A 14,501-nucleotide genomic window follows, 5' to 3' on the forward strand; every position below is an offset into this window, starting at 1 on the left:
CAGCCTTGCCAGTTAGTCATTATGGTTCCCATTTTGCAGATGGAGAAATCCAAGCAAGAAGCGATTAAGTGACTTGTCCAAGGTTACTAGGCTACTGAGTAGTGGGTCCAGGACTCATATCCCTGGCTATCTGTCCCCGGAGCTTAAACTTTTTTGACTAGATTATCCTGCCTCTTTGCTACCACTTGCCTCACTGTCTTCCTGCCCTGCCACCAGCTGTGTGATCTTGGGCAAACACCTTTGCCTTGCTGACAAAATAATTCTTTTGGCAAAAGAGGCACTCTGCCCTACCTACGTCACAAGGAGTTAGGAGGATCAAATTAAACTGAAGCTTATGGAAATGCCTTTAAAAAGTATCTGTAGACTAAAGCAAAAGTGAGAATAGATGTGAAGGAGACGGTGAGAAAGTCTATCCTATGTGACTGAAGAACCATGAGAAAAGAAAAAAGAACGTGCAACAGAAGCAATATTTGAAAAGACAAAGTGTGAGGAAATTTACCAATCTGAGAAGAAGTATCAAACCACAAATTCAAGAAGCCCAACAAATCCTAGAAGATATATATTTTTTAAACCCACATACTTAAATGTGTCATAGTGAAATATCAGGAACCAAAAACAATGAAAAGATTTCAAAACCAATCTGGAAAAAAAATTACCGTCAAAGGAGCAACAGTAACTCTGAAGCTGACATCTCATCCATAGCAATGGAAGTAAGAAGACAACATCATAGTTTCAAAGTGACTTTAAAAAGCAGAACCGACAAGACTTGTATAGGAGAAATAAAGGCAAGTCATCACCAGTGGGCTTTCACTGGAGGAAATTCTGAAGGACATAATTCAGGCAGGGAAAAAAAAAAGATTCCACATGGAATGTCTGAGATGCAGGAAGTAATGAAGAGCAAAGAAATTAGTAAATATATGAGCACATTTAAATGAACATTGATTGTATTAAAAAAAGATCTGTAAAATGCTATATGAAAAGTGTATTAATTAAGATGATATTAGGGGGACTTCCCTGGTGGTGCAGTGGTTAAGAATCCACCTGCCAATGCAGGGGACATGGGTTGGATCCCTAGTCCGGGAAGATCCCACATGCCATAGAGCACCTAAGCCCATGCGCCACAACTACTGAGCCTGTGCTCTAGAGCCCGCGAGCCACACCTACTGAAGCCTGTGCGCCTAGAGTCCGTGCTCCGCTACAAGAGAAGCCACCGCAATGAGAAGCCCGCGCACCGCAATGAAGAGTAGCCTCCTCTCACCACAACTAGAGAAAGACTGCGCACAGCAACAAAGACCCTATGCAGCCAAAACCAAAAAGTTTAAAAAAGATGATATTAGGGACTTCCCTGGTGGTCCAGTGGTTAAGACTTCGCCTTCCAGTGCAGGGGGTGCGGGTTCGATCCCTGGTCGGGGAGCTAAGATCCCACATGCCTCTTGGCCAAAAAACCAAAACATAAAACAGAAGCAATGTTGTAACAAATTCAATAAGACTTTAAAAATGGTCCACATCAAAAAAAAAAAAAACCTTAAAAAAAAAGATGATATTAAATGCTGTAGGAGATAAATCCCCAAATCTCAAAGGCTTTAACATAAAAGTTTATTTCTCACTTGTGTAATCATTCACTGTGGGTGTTCCCGGTCAGGCAGTTTTCCTGGGCAGCTCTCCTCCAGGTGATGAAGGGCCCAGCTCCTTCTACCTTTTGGCTCTATCATCTTTAGCTTGTGGCTCCCATGGTTGCCCTAGGTCTTTGAGCCAGGAGGAAGGGGAAGGAGTGTGGAGGCTGCATATGGGAAGTTATCATGGACAGGCCTGGGAGTGGCAGACATCACTTCCGCTCATATTAAGAGGAGAACTCAGTCAACTGCAGGAAAGGCTGGGAAATGGTATAACTGCTGTATTCATTATCTATTGCTATGCAACAAATCACCTCAAAATATATTGGCTTAAAACAACAATGAGGGGGCTTCCCTGGTGGCGCAGTGGTTGAGAATCTGCCTGCTAATGCAGGGGACACGGGTTCGAGCCCTGGTCTGGGAAGATCCCACATGCCACGGAGCAGCTGGGCCCGTGAGCCACAATTACTGAGCCTGCGCGTCTGGAGCCTGTGCTCCGCAACAAGAGAGGCCGCGATAGTGAGAGGCCCGTGCACCGCGATGAAGAGTGGCCTCCGCTTGCCACAACTAGAGAAAGCCCTCGCACAGAAACGAAGACCCAACACAGCCATAAATGAATTAATTAATTAAAAAAAAAAAGTGGGACTCCTGATATTCATCCCACTTTAAAAAAAAAAAAAGATGTTAAATGCCATAGAGCAGTAAAGCAGGATGAGGATTTTTAAAATATATGGAAAAAAAAACAAAACAAAAAACAAAACAACAATGAGCATTTATTACTTCACAGTTTCTATGGGTCAGGATTTGAGAAGCGGCCTACCTGGGTAAGTCTCTTCCCCTTTTGTGCATTATGGAGTATGTATGTGATTCCTAGAACTCCTGTAGCCATTTTGCCACCATGAGGGAAGCCACCTTGAGAAAGAAATATACATAGAAGAGATATGAAAGAATCACAGAAGAATAATCGTATGGATGATTAAATTAAACAAAGGGGTTCTAAAATTCCCATGGAAGTGTAAAGAGCCAAGAACACTCAAGAAAATTATGAAAATGAACAATGAGGCCAAGGGATTGCCCGATCAGACAGGCATTAAACAGAGATGGCTGGAGGTGGCATTATAGAGATGTGGCATTACGAATCATTGGAGACAGAATAAACTATTCACCAAATGGAGGTGGAAAAATTGGCACTTGGGTTCCAATAAAAATAAAAATAAAAATCCAATAATAATGAAAGCAATCACAACAACAATGGTAATGGCTACCATTTGTTGACACCGACAAAGTTTTAGAAATTTACATTTGATTTATTTATGTCTATTTTCACACCAACCCCACCAGGTAGGTATTATCATTTATTATTCCCACTTGACAGATGAGAAAATTGCATCTCAGAAAGGCAGACCACACATGGTTCTCAGTCTCCTGGGCACTGAGTAGGAGCCCTGTTTCTCCTCCCCACAGTAGCAGGACCCTGTCCCGAGAATTCCAGTTCAGGGCAGTGGTTGCCTCTCCCAGGAGACAGGAAGACAGAGCCCTCCATCAACGCCAAGCCAGGCCCCAGGAACCAGAATTCCTCCTTCACCCCTGACTGACCCTGGGGCAGATCTATGGATGATTAGACCCCAGCTAAAAGCACAGAGGCCTCTTTGTCATTGCTTTAATGAGAAGCCAATCACCAGGTCATTAGTGGGTGGAGGTGATGAGGAGTTTGGTACTGGGGTGGGAGGGAGGAGGGTGCTCTTGGCTTCTGGATGATTTACAGCTGCAGTGCCAGGCTGCCTGGGGAAGGGAGCAGAGCCGCAGGAGGATGAGAAAGTTAGAGCACCTCAGAAGAGCCAGGACTTCTTATGAGAGCATAGCATCTGTTTTATTTAATCCTTGCAACTAATCTGATGAAGCAGTATTATTGCATATCCCCACTTTACAGATAAGGAGACTGAGGCTCAGAGAGGTTAATTAAGCATTTTACCCAAGGCTATACAGTTAATAAATGATGGTCTTATTCCAGAGCCCAAACATCCACTCTGTTGTTCACTGTTACAGGCACAGCAGAGGTGAGTGTAGGTGAAGGTCCAAGAAATATTCTAGCTTTAGACCAAGAAGGAACAAGCAGTCAGGAGATGCTTGACTGAGCGATGTTACTTTGTGGGCTGGGAGTAGGGGCAGGGGAAAGGGATATTACATAAGCTTGGAAGAAAGTACCCCTGGGATGCTGAGTAAGTCTGCCAGAAACAAGATAAAAATAACACAATAACTAAATATTATGAAGTGCCAACTATGTGCCAGGCATTGCACCAAGGGCCTTCCAGCTATGAGGCAGTTGCCAATCCATTTTATAGCTGAGGAAACTGAGGCTCAGAGAGGTTAAGTTACCTGCTACAGGTCTCAAAGCTGGTAAATGGTAGGTACAGGGATTGATTCGGGAGTAAGAGAGGAGCAACAGGGCAGTTACTTACTCTCTGCTCTAGATTGTCAGGATTTTGGTCATAAACAACAAAACCCAACTTGGTTCACTTAAGAGGAAGAGGAAGTTGCTGGGCAGCTCTGAGATAGCTCACAGGATCAGTAGAAAATGTAATGGGATTAAGTTTGGGAAACTCATTAGAATTAGAGGAAACTGGCTGGCTGGAACCACAGCCCAGCCAGTAACCTCCTGAGGATGCCCCCACCGGACACTGGAGGCTACTGGCCCAGTACAGGCAATTTCTCCCCAGGAGCCTGTTTCTCTGGGACACCTGCTCCATATTCAAGTCAAGGAGTCAAGTACCTAGACTCCTGTCTGTCCTAGCTGCCAGGAGTCTTTCCCACCCAGAGCACTACCATGGAGGCATCCCTGCCCTAGACAGACAGACTATTAAAATGCTGCAGAGCAAACAACGACAACAAAAAAACATTCACTGCAAGCCCCACGTGCCCCAGGTCTCCCAGCCCCTGGGAAGAAGTGACCAGAATGCCATCAACTCTCTGTCCTTCCTGAGCCTCCTCCCACATCCATAGTTGGACTCTACATATCAGAGAGCCCATCACTAGGGGCTGCCCAGAAATCTCAGGCCTCAGATTCTTGAAGGAGGATATGGAGATGGTAACACTTTGCTTTACATCATCTGCTACCTCCAGCTGGCCACCCCCATGTGCCAATTCTACTTTCCAAACAGGTGTGGACTCCAGCCCACCTCTCACAACCACCTGCATAACTCAGGCCCCTCCTCTCTCACCTGGATCTTTACCGTATCTTAACTGGAGTCTGCCTTAGATCCCTTCTCCACACTGTTCGAAGGAGCTCTAGCTACCATCCAAACATGACTGTGTCATTCCTCAACTTAATATCCTTTTGTGGTACCGAGTTATCTACAGGATGAAATCCAAGCTTTTGGGCATGATGCCTAGTAACCCCCCAGCTTCATCTCCCATCATCTCCTGCTCTCTCATATCATGGTTTGGCCAATTTACTGTATTTTCCTCATCATACTATGATGGCTTATGGAATACTCATCCAACAGTCAGAGAAAGAGAAAGCTAATGGGTTTTCTTTTGTATTTAAGACTCATGAAGTGAGGGGATGGAATAAATATTTAATGGCTTCCCATCTCTTGCCAAGTAAAAGTGCAAGATATTGAAGAAGACTGTGCAACCATGTCACCAGCTGGAGCTCACCTCTTGCTCTGCCCCAGCCCCACTGGCCACCTTGTTGCCCCTGGAACTGTTAGACACGCTCCTGCCTCAGGGCCTTTGCACATGCTGTTCCTGCTGCCTGAAAGCTCTTCCTCAAGATAGCCACAAAAATACCTTGTCTCATTCAAGTCCTTACTCAGATGTCACCTTCTCAGGTGGGCTTTCCCTGACCCCTCCCACCCCCACATTCTCCACTTTCTATCTTTTCTGATTTTATCTTTTCTGTACCATTTATCACTTTCTAATATACTTCTAATAGTACTTATTTACTACATAAATTACTTATTTTCCTTATTATTTGCTCTCTGCCCTTGAATGTGACTTCCGTGAGGCCAGCTTTTTGCCTGTTTTATTCACTACTCTGCACCAGTAATTAGAACAGGAAGCGGTCATCACATTTTCGTTGAACGAAGGCACAGAGCCTGAAACTGAGCCCAGATCTGCCAGATTCCAAATTTCCCCCACGCCAAGTTTCTCTCTAAGTTGAACGCTGAGGATCCCGGTCTGGGAGAGAAGAGAGGCTGCGGGCCTTTCTGGAGGCCAGCTCTCCGGAGATGACGGGGTTCTCAGGACCCCCTGGACTCGGTTTCTCCGGAAAGCCCGTCCCTGGATCCCGGCTTTCTCTCCAAGGTGGGAGTTCTGTCTTCCCTCGGGGGAGCGACGCCGGAACTTCCCGGGGAAGAGCAGGAATTTCTGAAATCCAGGCCCCGCCGAGAGGTAATAGGCACCTTCACGGCCGTCAGCGGAATCGCTCGGCCCTAAATCACGAGCGCGGCCCCTCCTCCCTGCGCCCGCCTCCTGGCGGCCCGGCTGGGAGAAGCGGCGCTCCCCGCGGGGGCGGATTCCAGCCGCGCGGCGGGAGGGACGGGCCGCCGGGGCAGATGCCGCGGAAATGCCTGCCCCGCCGCCGGCCTTTGAAGTCGGCCCAACCCCGCTCGAGGCCCCCGCGAGCTGCACGCCCCGGGGGTCGCAGCCGGGGATCACACGGGTCCCCTCGGATTCCAGGGATTCGTGGGAAGGGGGCCAAGTGGGGCGGGGGCGCTTCTATCTGGGAGCCCCGGCCATTTGTCAGGAGAGTGTGGCCTCAGAATTATTAACTTGGAGCCGAGGGTCATTTCCTGACGTGTGCGGGGAAGGGCGGAGGAGCCGGCCTGGAGAAGTAGGACACAAGGGAAGGAAAAGCCAGAATTGTTTTAGGGAAGGGATGGGAGGGCAGGCCCGCTCCCAGCATCGGAAAACTTGTGCCCTTGGGACATTTTCTTTACTTTCACTGACCTCCTTTTCATATCGATTTGAGAGTTCATGGTAGGGGGCCAGCAGAGAAATCTGTGGTTCAATCTCATTTGTTTTCCTTGCTGATATTCTACGACTATATTGTTACGTTTGAGCCCCAGAGTTGTCTATTGCCGTGAGTTTTTTTTCCTCCATCCAAGTATAGGTGGGGATGTTCTCAAGTTAATGTGCAAGAAGAAAATTGTGTGTACTCAGAATTATCTTTGAATAAGACTTAAATTAACCTTAAATAAGTCATTATGTGTACAATCCTGAACAGTCATTCTTAAGCAAGGTAAAATTTAGATTGGGCTAGATTCTGGAAGAACAAATATATATATATTTCTGAGCATTTGAACCACTTTGCTCTTAACTCAGAAGTTTGAATTCAGTAGATCTGGGGTGGGGTCTGAGAAGTTATAATGTACTGCGGCTGCCACTACAACCACACTGGAGAATACAGCTTTGGCAATTATCAAATTCCCCCCAGGTGACTGGGGGGGTGGGGAATTCTATGGCATTTCTTTTTGGCTGCAAGGTGTACTTCCTTCTATTTTAATATGGAGCTATATACTTTTTTTTTTTTTGGCCACGCCGCATGGCATGCGGGATCTTAGTTCCCCGACCAGGGATTGAACCCATGCCCCCTGCAATGGAAGCGCGGAGTCCTAACCACTGGACTGCCAGGGAAGTCCCATGGAGCTTCTATATACTTAATATACGTGTTCATGGCTGTCAACACACGCGACAGCCTATAGCACTGGGCCTGGTATTTAGTACATGTTCAATAACTGTTTACCAGATTTGAATATAGAGCTTATTTGATCAGACCAGTGTGGAGTTTCCAGTTTCGTGAATATCTTTTTTTCTTTTTTTTTTGGCTGCGTTGGGTCTTCGTTGCTGCACGTGGGCTTTCTCTAGTAGTGGCAAACAGGGGCTACTCTTCATTGCGGTGCACGGGCTTCTCATTGTGGTGGCTTCTCGTTGCAGAGCACAGACTCTAGGAGGGTGGGCTTCAGTAGCTGTGGCGCATGGGCTCAGTAGTTGTGGCTCGCGGGCTCTAGAGTGCAGGCTCAGTAGTTGTGGCTCACGGGCTTAGTTGCTCCGTGGCATGTGAGATCTTCCCGGACCAGGGCTCGAACCCGTGTCCCCTGCACTGGCAGGCAGATTCTTAACCACTGCGCCACCAGGGAAGTCCTCGTGAATATCTTAATATCAGGGATGGCACCATTTATTCAATATTCAGCAAATATTTCCTTGCATCTCCTACGTACCAGGCACTGTGCTAGGTACTGGGAATATAGAAGCGACCTGGATGTGGATCCAGCATGAACATAAAAGTATTGACTACGATATGCAGATAACCAACAAGGACCTACTGTATAGCACAGGGAATCATTCTCAATATTTTGTAATAACCTATAAGAGAAAAGAATCTGAAAAGAATATATATATATTCTTATATATATATATTCATACATGTACATACATATATATATATCTGAATCACTGTGCTGTACACCTGAAACTAACACAACATTGTAAATCAACTACACTTCAATTTTTAAAAAAAGACATATAAATACATGGGAAAAGAAGTACAATATGATCTGCTACATGCTAAGGTGGGGTAAAGCACAGAAGGGGAGGGTTCAGGGCTGGCTTCACAGAGGAAATGTTGGCAAGCAGCCGAGGCTGGTGACCCACTGCAGGCCACTGAACTCAATCCAGAACTCCAGCAGGCAGAGGCCTAAGGCCTTTCCAACACGTGCATGCAGGTTGCTGCAGGCTGATCCCGAGTCCCCTCAGGCTACTCCTGGCTTACAGGGCCCTGGCTTACCTGCAGTGGAGGATCAGGTTGGCAAGTGGGCACTGGCCTGTCACTTCTGCTCTCTGGTGCTCCCCCTGGGGTCCAACAGCCGTCAGTTCAGCTGGGGACAGAGTTAGAATTAGCCAAGGAAATCCCAGGTAGCAAATCTCAGTCCCAGGACGCAGGCAGTTGGGCTGCTTCGGACTGCTCCTAGCTTCCAGCCCAGATTCTCTATTTTTTTCCTGCTTGTCTGTCTTCATTTGGAGGACCCTCCTTCCCCCACCCCCAATCCCTTCCCAGTCTTCTCTACAGCAGCCAAGCTCTTTATTTTCACACGTGGTTGAAACTATTTGACTATCTCAGTGACTGTTGTTTCAAAGGGCAGATGCAAGGCCTCTATTACCTACAGGTGGTCGGTGGAGGCTGTCGGCATTGGGGGTGGAGAAGTGCTCACTGAGCCCAGAATGCAGGCCCAGCACAGAGGGGTTAGGAGCTTGGTCTTCAAATAGGAGCCACGCTACCTGATTTGAAATCCTGGCTCAGCGACAGCTCAGCCCTCTGACTTGGGGCAGATTAGTTAACTCTCTCAGTCTCAAGTTTCCAGTCTGTAAAATGGGTATTATAATAATAGAGCCTTCCCTATAGGATTGCTGTGAGGCTAAGATAATGTATGTTAAAAAGCACTTAGATTACTTAGTACCATGCCTCGTCTATAATAGTCAATAGAAGTCAGTACCAATATTATTAAGATGACTATTGTTATTATTACTAGTTTTTACTAAGCAGCATCCTGCCTGTGGTGGACTGTTAGTTTTCACTGAAGGAAGGAAAGGCCCGGGAAGCAGTTTAAGCTTGTTTATCACCCGAAAGGGGCAGCTCCTGCACTGCCCTAGGCAGATTCTCCCCTCTGTGAGGCTGCCCTGGGGGTCAGTGGGAAGGGCGGGCTTCCTTGGAGAGGTCATCTCCATCCTTCCATGAAGATGGGAGGTGCTCTGGGCTTGCACATCTATTTCCTCCTGATTGTGGGTCATGGGCTCCCGGGAACACCACAGGGGAGGGAAATCTGTTAATGGGCACATTCAGGTCCAGGTTATCTTGCGATAACCAGATCCAGTATTTCTAAAGGCCCAATCTTTACCAGGTTTCTTTCATTGAGTCCTCTGAGGCTGGTATCACTCCCATTTTGCAGGTAGAGAACTGAAATTCAGAGCTTTTCCCAAGGTCTTTATGAAAGTGGCAAATGTCAGATGAGTTTAGACCCAAAGCTTATGCTCATGACCACTACACTACTCTATCCTACACTCAGGGCCAGCTTCACGGGTACGGGAGCTGTGCAGCGGCACAGACTCCAGGCTTAGCGAGCCCCAAGCTTGGTTTCATGCTCTGCTGTCACCATCTTCAAATTCTTAATAATTTTGAACAAAGGGCCCCCATTTTCATTTTGCACTGGGCTCTGCAAATTATATAGCTGGTCTTGCCTACCCTCCTTTGTAGAGGGGATGTCTTCCTTGCAAAGGAAAGAAAACTGGGGTGCAGAGAGGAGGGCATGACTGGCACAGGGTCCCATAGCAAGTTCGTGGCAGAACCAGAATCAGGTCTCCTGATCCCCTGTCTGGTGGAATTCTCTGGAAGCATTCATATATATGTCCAACTGTGCCCTTGACGGGGGAAGTTTTGGAAGAGGCCATCGGCTGGGAGTGCTTGGAGAGGGAAAGGGCTCCCACCCACCAAACCACCTCTCCCTGGTTTTTCTGGGACTGGAAGGTCCACCTGCTGCCTCCTGGTCTGCCTGACTTTGAGCCCAGGGCCAGGCTTTTCTGAGGGGCTGGGCAAGGCCGACGAGCAGGAAAGCGATTCATCTCTCTCTAGGGTGGCCTTGAGGGGCTAAGGAACAAGGGATGGGTGTGGGAGCAGAGGTGGCTGTGGAACGTGACACTCAGGAACCATAGTGTCTGGGCTTTGACCTGATTCCCTGCTTCCCACTCTGAGACCCACTGAGAGTAACATTGTGGATGCACCCATGAGAGCTCAGACATCTGTGTGGCTCAGGCTCAGGGTAGGATCCTGCTTGAGGCCTGCATTTTTGTGTGACTGTGTGTCTGTGTGTTGTAGGGACAGTGGGAAACAGCTTGAGAGGTGAAAACATCCAGTTGTAGCTGCTTTCATTCACTTTTAAATTTCACAGACATTGCAGATTTGGGGAATAGAGCCCTAGAAATACAATGTCCTTAGGGTGTTTACAGTCTAGTAGGCAAGGCAGAAAATAAAACAAAAGAACAGCCCTATTCTTTTTCTCCATAGAGCAATTCATAGTTTGAAATAATGGGGTTGTTAGTCTGCTCTTTGGCGAGATGGATGTGAACTCCATATCCATCCCAGCTGTTAACACAGTCTTGGCATTTTGGAGGCATTTGGATTGTGGCTGGGAATGATATTGACCTTGGTGCACCATACAACTTACTTGTGGATGCCTGAAATTCCATTGCGGGGGGAGTCTTTCTCTAGGACTAAGCATTATTCTTTTTCTGATACCCTGTGTAAAATTAAAAATCCCTGGGGTGGGGGTGGTGAGTGGGTTCACTGAGTTCATAACATGGCAGTGCTGTGTGTCTTGAGCTGCTCAAGGACCCTGGACTCCAAAAGATGCCCTGATGGGTACCACAAGGGGAGGCAGGGGGCCACCAGACAATCGCCGTCACCCTCTGAGTCAGCACTCAGCCCAGCTCTGCCTGCAGAAGAGGGAGCTAAAGAGAGGTAGGAGATGAGTTAAGGCCCAAGCAAAATCCAAAACCAGAATCCCAGCCAGCCTCACTCTGGTAGCTGAGAAAGCCAGAAGTTCCAGGTCCATCTTATCTGCAGGGCCCTGCTGTATCTGATCTGCCCCTCCCTTATGGGTCCCGCTGGAACAGTCATGCTTTCCTCTGTGATAGCCCTGTGGTCGCCCACAGGACTTGACAAAACTTTCAAGGTTCTTTAAACACACTCAACGACAACTGGGGCCCTTCTGTGCACCTATCAGCAGTCCTGACCGGAGGCCAAATGTGGCACCCTTTTTGGGGTCGGGAGTAAGAATGTGGAACCCAGCCACCCCAGAGAGGCCCTGGAGTGAAGGAGGGCAAGCTCTCCCCGCGGCTGGAGTACTGCCCTGGGCGTGGCCCGGCGGCCCATCTGGTCCCTTCCTACAAGAATCTGCATGCGTCCTCCCTTCCTTGCTTCCTTCCTCTGGGTTCCTCCCTCACCAACCTACCTGGAGGCAGGTAATAAAGCAGGAGGAGGGAGATGGATGGATGGGGAGGGCGGAGAGCCACGTGGTGCCATAAAGCCCAGCTAGAGAGGGCCTGTCCCGGGAGCGTCCAGACTGCAGGAGTCACCGCTCCGAAGGTGGACTGTCAGGCTTGTGAGCCGGAGCCGGAGCCGGAGCCGGGGCGGCAAGGCCCGGGAGAAGGCCATGCACCGAGGCGCGCCGGGACCAGGCCTCAGGGGCCTGAAGGGGGACGAAGGCTCTGCCCAGGACTTGGGGAGCTCTTGCCTGGAGGCCGGGAGGGATTTTGGGGTGCTGAGAGAGAACGGCAGTCCCCGCGGCCTGGGCGAGGCAGAGGAAGCGGTGGGCAGCAGAAAGCGCAGCCGGCCGGTGCGGTCGAAAGCGCGGCGCATGGCGGCCAACGTGCGGGAGCGCAAGCGCATCCTGGACTACAACGAGGCCTTCAACGCGCTGCGCCGCGCGCTGCGGCACGACCTGGGCGGCAAGAGGCTCTCCAAGATCGCCACGCTGCGGAGGGCCATCCACCGCATCACGGCGCTCTCCCTCGTGCTGCGCGCCAGCCCCGCGCCCCGCTGGCCCTGCGGGCACCTGGAGTGCTACGGCCAGGCCGCGGGCGCTGGGGACGCGGGGGACGCGGGCTCCAGCCCGCCGCAGCCTGCGCCGCCGCCCGCCGGGCCCTTCGCGCCCTTCGCGCAGCGCTGCGCCTCGTGCTTCCTGCACACGCCCCTGGGACAGGCCAGGGCGGCGGCCGAGGCGCGGGGCGTGGCCCAGGCCTCCGCGGGAAGCTGGCGCCGAAGTCTCGGGGCTCCCTCTGCTTGGCCGCGGGGCCACCTACGAGCGAGCCCCGGGCTGGGCTACCAGCACTCCTGACCCGGCACCGAGAGCACCGGCGGCCCTGGAGGAGGGCCGACCTGGGCGGAGCCAATGACCCGATGACTACAGAAGGGAAGATTATAAAATCATCCTGGGCAAAACTGAACGGGCTGAGGCCAGAGGGGGAAAGGAGGCGCTTTGCCAGTGGGAAGGAACTCTGGAGCCTGGGGCTGCACCCCTTAATCACCCCCAATCCCAGCCAGGGTTGGCAGCTCCGAAAGGAGCAGGATCCTGCGGGGTTCTTACCTTTGGACTTGATGAACTCTTCTTGGAAAGTGACTTTTGCATCCCTGTGCCTCTAAGTCCTGCTGTTTTTTAGGAGAATGGGGACTTTTGGACCGGGGGGGGTGATGGTATGTGGGAGCGTGGGTGGCAGCTGGTGTGGTCTGAGGGCACAGTGTGGGGTCCCCTCCCCCTGCCTGTGCTGATGCCCCAAGTCTGTGATCTGGGAGAGGCCATCAGGAGCAGCTAAATAAAAAGGAGAAGCTATCGTCTCTGTCTGCTACCAGGACTCTATTGGGGCCAGGAGCCCAGGGTGGCAAGAAGGCCTGAGGGGCTTGAGGCCTGGAGGCTCACCCTGGAATGTTGGGCCCTAGCCTGAGTGAGGCCCACAGGTAGGTACTTGGAGACGTTGGTTCCTGGTGAGACCCACAGGTAGGTACTTGGAGACGTTGGTTCCTGGTGAGACCCCAGGTGTGACGGAGCACTGTGAGGGGCTCTGTGGGAGAAGACATTATCTGGAGACAGCAAGCGGGACCGGGAGGCTAAGGATGTGGTCAGCCTCCTCTCTGGCCCCCCCGCAGAGCTGCTGTCTGCAGTGAGCCACAGAGATGGTGGCAATGAGAGCGGAGTCTGGGCCAGTCTCAGGGACGGAAGCTGAGACCAGGGCCAAGGACTGGGGGTAAGTCCTGCCTGTACCCCAAGCTATGGGCGGATGGAGCTCCCAGGGAAGAGTGGGCCAGTGCAGCCAGGGCCTCTGTGATGAAGGGCAGACTTGGAATCCAGGAAAGTGGGCCTCGGGCCAAGGCTGCTGAGGAAGTGGGAGGGACAGCCAGCCCCCCAGAGAAGTCTGGAGAGAGCTGCTCTGCAGCTAAGACGAGCACTCTGAGCTCGTGTCCGGTCTCACTTGGGCTGGCCCGGCTGATGTTGCAGGTGCTGCCTGCTGGGGTGAGGACCCAGGTGTGCCAGGGGAGGCCTGAGGGCTTTCTGGTCTCCTTGGAGAGCTGGGCTCTTGCCAGCTTGGGGTGGGGGGAGTTATACAGCTCAGAATGGGGGACCCCACAGAAGCTGGAGAGATGCCTATAGTCACCCAGGGAGGAGTGAAGGGTCCCCAGAACAGCTGAGATGAGGCTCACCGTCCTGATTACAGGTGTCTTTGCTTTCTGCAAGTGAGACACTGGCTGGCACACTTGGCATCTGGTCCACAGGCCTCGGGGCTCCAAATTTCACAGGGCAGGTAGACGTGTCACAGATCACGGGAAGGCTTTGACTCTGGGGCAGAGGGGTCTTGGGGCCTAGCTAGGAGCAAAATGTGGGACTCGGCCCCAGGCCTGCCCGCTGAGCCTGCCCTATAAGGGAGAGGCAGTGTCACAGTCTAAGAGCGGAAAGGAAAGAGCCAGACTGGCCTGGGATCCAATCTCTGTTCTGCCACTTACTACATGTGTGACCACTTAACCTCTCTAAGCCTCCAGTGCCTCACCTCTGACACAGGTGATTTCACCTCAGGGTGGCTGTGAGCATTAACATTCGTTCTAAGGTACAGTTTCTGGCAATTAGAAGGTGTTCCACAATTTAGTACTGTTTGCATATTATAATTTTATGACAGACCAGCCTGGACAATGCTTCCACCTTGTTTCAGCCTCAGGGTTTTATTCTGTGGAAACATAATAAAATGACCATCAAGTCCTGCTTTCCAAAGTTCCAGGATGGAAAGAAATGACGTTCTTCCCCGGTCGCACTCTCAGCCCTGGAAGGGCGAGGGCGCCCCCTGCAGGTA

At 50.6% G+C, this 14,501-nt stretch overlaps 1 protein-coding gene across 1 annotated transcript; it reads left to right on the forward strand.

Moving 5' to 3' along the window:
- The first annotated feature begins 11,818 nt into the window (after positions 1 to 11,818).
- BHLHA9 (basic helix-loop-helix family member a9) lies at positions 11,819 to 12,502 on the forward strand. The gene has a single exon (XM_057535281.1). The coding sequence runs from the start codon at positions 11,819 to 11,821 to the stop codon at positions 12,500 to 12,502; it is 684 nt and encodes a 227-aa protein (XP_057391264.1).
- The last annotated feature ends 1,999 nt before the right edge of the window (positions 12,503 to 14,501 follow it).

This window comes from Balaenoptera acutorostrata, chromosome 20 (genome assembly GCF_949987535.1).
Source record: "Balaenoptera acutorostrata chromosome 20, mBalAcu1.1, whole genome shotgun sequence".
In the NCBI taxonomy this organism is placed as follows: domain Eukaryota; kingdom Metazoa; phylum Chordata; class Mammalia; order Artiodactyla; family Balaenopteridae; genus Balaenoptera; species Balaenoptera acutorostrata.